The sequence below is a fragment of the Poecilia mexicana genome, unplaced genomic scaffold, assembly GCF_051168715.1.
Source record: "Poecilia mexicana isolate PSO_F unplaced genomic scaffold, ASM5116871v1 scaffold_3, whole genome shotgun sequence".
Taxonomy (NCBI): domain Eukaryota; kingdom Metazoa; phylum Chordata; class Actinopteri; order Cyprinodontiformes; family Poeciliidae; genus Poecilia; species Poecilia mexicana.
This window is the reverse complement of record NW_028263372.1, coordinates 35,091,614-35,098,302: the sequence shown is the minus strand read 5'-3', so window position 1 is coordinate 35,098,302 and position 6,689 is coordinate 35,091,614. Positions and strand designations below refer to the sequence as shown.

General features: G+C 38.0%; 1 protein-coding gene across 2 annotated transcripts; it reads left to right on the top strand.

Annotated features, from left to right (window-relative positions):
• The first annotated feature begins 15 nt into the window (after positions 1-15).
• Positions 16-4,781, top strand: cdkn2aip (CDKN2A interacting protein). Of its 2 annotated transcripts, none has more exons than XM_088004498.1 (4): positions 16-212; positions 377-661; positions 2,320-2,444; positions 2,631-4,781. In XM_088004498.1, exons 2-4 carry the CDS (start codon positions 417-419, stop codon positions 3,212-3,214), a joined length of 954 nt encoding a protein of 317 aa, XP_087860624.1. In that variant the 5' UTR covers positions 16-212; positions 377-416; the 3' UTR covers positions 3,215-4,781. The 2 variants fall into 2 exon arrangements, with proteins under 2 accessions (XP_087860624.1, XP_014867339.2); XM_015011853.2 differs by having other exon boundaries at positions 17-212; positions 415-661.
• Positions 4,782-6,689: the final 1,908 nt, after the last annotated feature.

Genomic DNA, 6,689 nt, shown 5'->3' with positions numbered 1-6,689 from the left:
CGACAATGTAGCTAGCTAGCAGCTTATCGCAACAGAAACAGCGCAGCATGTGAGAGTTTCTTAATGTTAAACGAGGAGATATTGACTCCAAAACAATGGCGGCCTTGTTGCTTATCCCATGTAAGATAAACGATGCTTCGTAGTTCTTCGTGGGCCTTTTGGTTTAGCTAATGTTTCTCGACTTGACGTTTGGTTCAACTTATCGTCAGCAGGTGAGAGCCACTTTGTAACATTACTGGTCAGTTAAATTAAACAGCCAGGTGAGGTAATAACAGCACAACACGAGATATTCAACGGCTTAAGCTATCCTTACTTGTTTTTCATGTTGGTTAATGCTAATCTGAGTCGGTCTAACTTGGGTGCTGCTTTGATTCAGAGCGGAAGTTTTGGAATCACTGTCCCTGTGTCCATCAGGGATGGCGGGGGTGAGATGTGGAGATGACGTCTCAGAGTACCTGAGCCAGAACCCGCAGCTGGCCCAGTGGATCGAGTCGTTTCGGGGCTACTGTGAGAGCAGCAAGCAGTGGTCTGCTCGGAGGGAGTTCATCCTGAGGAACATGGAGGCTTTTCCCACGGTGAAGCCGGGGATCTGCAGCAGCAGTTTGGACAGGCTGCTGTCTCTGTCCATGGTCTGGGCCAACCACGTCTTCCTCGGCTGCAGGTAGGTCTCTCTGGACTGGACATTCACTTTAACCAGGGCCGGCCCAAAGCGTATGAGAGATAAGCGGCTGCTTAGTGCCTCCACACCACCAGGGGGCCCCAAGAGCACCAAACTAGCATTATTAAAATATAGATTTAAAATTACATTAAATAAAACAAACTAAATGCTCTTACACGTGAAAAAACTATTTATTGTTTTTATAGTTGTTGCACAAATAGTGGTTAATATTATCTTATTTTGAATATAATGTCCTCCCAGGTTTTGCATCAAGTTATTTTCAGTATTGCACACATTAATATAGAGTAATGTCTGCAATGTAACATATTGTGCAACTCTATATGAATGCTGTCATCACAATAGGGCTCAGCAGTATGGCATAAAAATAAAGTTTTAGATTTTTTTCAAACCATTTCCAATTTAAATCAATGTTTTCTCACTAAATAAATTAAAAACAGAAAATATTTTCAAAAAGTGTTTTTTATTTAAATCGTCTGGTCTATGAATTGTACAACAGAGTATAAGGAACAGCCTATGATCATTTTTGTTTAATTAAGAGAATAAAGTCATAACATTAGCTGAAAAAAGACTCAATTTTATCATAAAAATGTAATAAAATTACATTTAAAAGTAATTTTAACAGTAAAAAAAGCTTATAAGGTTCTCAAGATCTAACATAAGCAGCTCAGTTCCTCACGATAAACTCTGTTGTTTGCTAAATAGTTTGAAATTCTGATCATAATTTTATGCTGATTAGTTTAAAGATGAAGTATTTATCTCTAAAACCAATACCAAAGTTTAACTTCACAAGGTGCTCAACATTCCTCGTTTTAATTTTTTGTTAATTTTCGTGTTAGAGTTTTCTTAAAATTACTACTTCATTCTAATATTACTACTTTATTCTGATAATTAAAAATCTTTGCTTGGCCCTAATCTGTCACGTGACTTTGTATTTATGCAACATTTTAATTAATAACGATTTTCAGCTTTACCATCAAGAAATGAAGTCAAACATTTTGGTAACACTTTATTTGAAGGGGGGTGAATAAGACTGTCATAACACTGTCATAAACATGACATAACACCTGTCATGAACATGAATAAGCCTTCATGAATATTTATGACTGTTGTCATAAAGCGTCATTCGGTAAATTATGACACTTTTAATACAAAGTTGACATTATTCAAAATGTCTTTGTTATGACAACTTGACATTAACCAATAAATCATTACTGATATAAATTTGTTATAAAAGTATTACTGATTGCACTTTAAAAATTAGGTAACTTTATGTTATTAAAGGTAAAGTTTAAACAGTAATGATTTCCTGGTTAATGTCAAGTTGTCATAACAGACATTTTGAATAATGTCAACTTTATATTAAAAGTGTCATAATTTACCGAATGACGCTTTATGACAACAGTCATAAATATTCATGAAGGCTTATTCATGTTCATGATGGGTTTTATGTCATGTTAATGACAGTGTCATGACAGTCTTATTCACCCCCCTTCAAATAAAGTGTTACCAACATTTTTTAGCAGTTAACAACAAAGTGGACTAATTTTAGAAATCAACAACCAGAAAACGGTACCTTCTGAGCTTTTTCCAGCTTCTCTGCACATCCAGCTGATGTAACTTTGCTCTCCTCTCTGTCTCAGTTACCCGCAGGCTGTCATGGACAAGATCAAGGATATGGGCGAGGGGATCGCCGTCCAGGACCCGCCGGTCCACAAAACGACGAGAGATGGAATCACAGCCAGAGGAAAGCGCAGCGCCCCAGACGGTGATGAAAAGCACATTTTTATTATTGTGAAGCATAAAAGTGATGCTGGTTGGGTTTTACTAAACAGTTTGAGTTTTGTTTGCTTTAACTTGGGATTTTAAAAAGGACATCTGATTTTGATGGAGTGTTTCTTCATCATTAAACACGTCTTCTTCTGCTTCAACAACGTTCTGTCTTTGTTCCCAGACGGCGACCCCGAAGGCTGTGTGAAGCGATCCAGAACCGAAGCCGACGGCCGACCGTCCAGGAGAGCGGCGGCGCGGTCTGCCATCCAGAAGTCCGGGCCGCCGCCTCAGGCTCCGGCGGAGCAGCAGCCCTTCTTCAACCGTCTCTACAAGGCTGTGGCGTGGAAACTGGTGTCGGCCGGCGGCTTCGGCCCCAACCTGGACCACTTCGAGATCCTGCGCAGCTGCGTGGAATCGTGCAAACAGACGGTGACATGCGTGTTCGTGCCGCTGAAGGACATTGCGGGCCTCCCGGCAGGACGCACGCAGAAGGATGGCCATGTGTGCGAAATCCGCTGCCAGACCGTCTACATGGGCACGGGCTACGGGCGCGACGAGGCTGCCGCCAAGGCTATGGCCTCCAAAGAGGCGCTGAAGGTGTTCCAGGGCCGGAAAGTCACGGTAAAGATCTGCAGGCGGCGCTACAGAGGCAGGGAGGTGGAGGACCTGGTGCTGCTGGACGAGCTGCCGCGGACTCAGGGCTTCCCTCCGGCGCTCAGCTACCCGTTCCAGGACGAGCCGCAGGACGAAGGTCCAGACTGTTAGCCAAACCTGATGCATCTTAGAACAAAAGGAAAGCGCTAAATTTAGAAAAAAAAAAAAGGCTTCTTGACTGATTACCTCCAGTAACGAGCGGCCATGTTGTTGGTTTCGTTGCTGCTGAGTTTTAGTCGAACCTTTGACTCAGCTGAAATAAAACTGTCACTTTAACTTTAGTTTCTGAACAGTTTCAGCGTTTCTAGTGACAGGAAACATCCAAACGAAGCAGATTAGAAATGCTACCATTTCCTTCCTGATGGTTCCAGTAAACCCTTTAATTTTAGGGTTGCTTTTCTCAGCCTCCTCTATTGCACTTTAAGTTATTTTTGACCAGGGCTGGAGCTCTCTGCACTGCAAAAACACAAAATCCTACCAAGTATTTTTGTCTAGTTGATAGTGCAAATATCATAGTGCTCTTGAAAAAAGACTAAAATAATTTAGAAGTAACTTTTCATCAAAATATAGAAGCTTATTTTATGTCAATGATTCCTTAAATTATTTACTTAAAATAAATAATTACTTAATTCCTTAAATAATTGTTTCCAAAAAACAAACTGAAAAGTTACTTGTAACTTATTTCTTTTATTTCAAGTGTACTAAGGTTTTGCACTAGAAACTAGATCATAAATACTCTAAGATTTTGTGTTTTTGCAGTGTGGAGGTCTCTGGTGCTGCTGAAGTTTAGTTTTTAGTTTTAATAAAAAATTGGAGCTAAAGGTGCAAACATTTGTGCTGAATTGAGGGTCTCCAGTCATTTCCCAGACTCCTGCAGTAGCTGCGTTTCTGTACAGCGAGTAGTTAAACTCTGGCTTTTATTTGATTTCAGGATTAAACGTTTGCTGAAGTTGTTGAGGTTTGTGATGTGCAACGCGCTGAGCTGGATGGATTTACTTTGAGAGGGTGAAAGTGCTGCTGTGAAGTTTGTTTTTTTGCTTTTTGTGGCTTTTGTTCCGGTCCAGGTTGATGCTGAGCGGAGCGTCTCCGCTGTTGGTGTGTGTTTACACATGTGCTCCTGTTTCTACATATTTTTAAATAAAAATTTAACCGAGAGCGTTGAGCGGTTCTGGCTTTTCCAGGCTGGTTTTGAGCAACTTCTGTGTTTTTTTTGGATTAAAAAGAGAATTAATAACATTCTTGTGTTGATCTCTGGACTTTTTCATGAAGTAGATTTAAAGACAAATTACATTCAGAATTTAGTTAACTAGAAATGAAAATACTGACTTTTCTGCATTAAAATAAAATGATGAAAATATAGAAGAAATTAGGTTTTAAAAATTGAAAATATTGTAAAGCAATGTTTTTGTTCGCTTGATTTGGAAGAACTATTAAATCAGCTACCTATCATTTTAATTGCAGCAGTTTTTCAGCTGATGGAATACTTGATGTTATAAATTAGATAAAAGAAAAGAAAAAGTAGCAAAAGAAGAAAAAATAGCCAAAAAGGTTGCGTTCAATCTGACGGCCAAACTTGATCCGCTTGACTTCAAACCTGAGTCTGAAAAAATTCATCTTTGTATTTTCATATTTCGGTACTTTGTGTTACTTTTGACAATAAAAACTAATTTGATGTAAATTCCAGGACTGATTACATTTTTTTTTTGTCTTTACTTACGATGGATTTTGCTTGAATCAAGTACTATTAGGAAATAATTGATTAGCCATGACAAAAATAGATTTAAAAAATCAATTTGATTTAATATTTCTTTAAATGTTAGATTAACATAAAAAAATAAATCTATGAATGAACTTGAAAATAATCATTTTTCTTTATAATCCTGTTTTGAGTTTTTACAGTGGTGTCCCCAAGCAGGGGTAAGGTGGGGCCAGGGTCCCCTCTTTAAAAAATGCTGGACACCCCAGAGAATCATGTTCATGTCATAAACAGGCATATAGAGCCATTCCTTTTCAATGAAGGCATAAATGTAAAACCGAATAAATAAAGACCAAATACAGTACATAAAATTATATATATTAAATATATATAATGTATTAGGAATAGTGGTTAAAAATTATCCAGTGTCTTTTCCTAAATTGCAGTCTTGGACACGGTAATTTCATAAATCTAGCAAAATAAAGTAAGAGGGAGCAATATCCTGTTTTTGTTGCCTGTAAGATTTTAAAAAAATCTAGAAAATTTAACTTGCGAACCATGAAAATCTACAATGATTTACAGGTCAATACACAAATTTGACTGCTTTGCTTACTTCTTTAAAACACCGAATGCTTATTTATTTAGCAACTATTCTGTTTGTGCAAATGTTTGCACAAACAGAATAGTTTTTGCAAACATTTGGTGACCAATCGCAAGTCTCAACATGACAGTTTTGACCATCATGCGTGCCACTTTTTTAAAATGTTTTAGTAGTAAAATATGTTGAAAATAAAGTTTCATTCTCTGCTTTGCCTGCATGTGCTGGTTTGTTTGCCTGCAGATCATCTCTACATTTATACGAGCCATCAGGGAAATAATGAGGAGCTTCTCTTTGAAGTACAAATGTGTCTCAACGCAACAACGTAGGAAGTGACAAGCAGATCACATCGACTAATGAAAGGAGAAACACACACACACACACACACACACACACACACACACCCACACACACACACACACAGAGCACATGTTGGGTCAGCTGTGTTGATGAGGGTTGGAGGCGTTCGACTGGAGGAGGATATCATGCATAAATGTCACCAGATTACTTCTGATGCTGACATCTACAATCATCTTTAATGAGAAACTGACTCAGTTCTGAGGTGAAGGGAAAGTCAGCGCATATCTTCCCAAATTATTAAAACAGCATGAAGGAAACCCGATGATTGAGCTGGTGACAAAAGGACAAAAATAACAACCTGAAAAATAATCATTTTTCTTTCTTTTATCTCAGATATTCACCAGAAACCGATTTAAACGTTTAAACCAGAAAGAAAACGTGACAACCACTAAAAACGTGACAAAAATAAGCGAGTGTCTGCATTAAAGTTGTGGTTATAAAGAAAGTAGAAAATTTGAGCAGGTGGAAAAACTGATTCCAGGTACTGAAGGTAAATCTGCGGATGAGCCACTAGAGGGCAACAGCGGTCAAATAAAGCTCGGACTTCTCCCGCTTTTCTGTTAATCGGCAAAACAAAATTTTAACAGCTGTTTCCCAACAAACATTTAACCTGTGCAAAATATCAAAAACGACATTTTACATTCTGAATAAAATGTTTGCAGGTTTAAGTCGTTTACAGCACAATTGTCCAGTTTGTGGAGCAATTTTGTGAGTTGAATTCAGCTGGGTGTTCAAACAATGAGCAACAAAAACTGGTTTTGAACTGAATAAAGTAACACAAATCTTGATAGAGTGACATTTTTCATCTAAATTTCTGCAGTCTGACTGGTATCAGTTGGAAAGTATTTAGACCATCTTCTGCTTGAATCTAATACTTTATTAGATTAATGTGCTTATAATTACTTTATTTAATATTTATACCACAGGTGAGT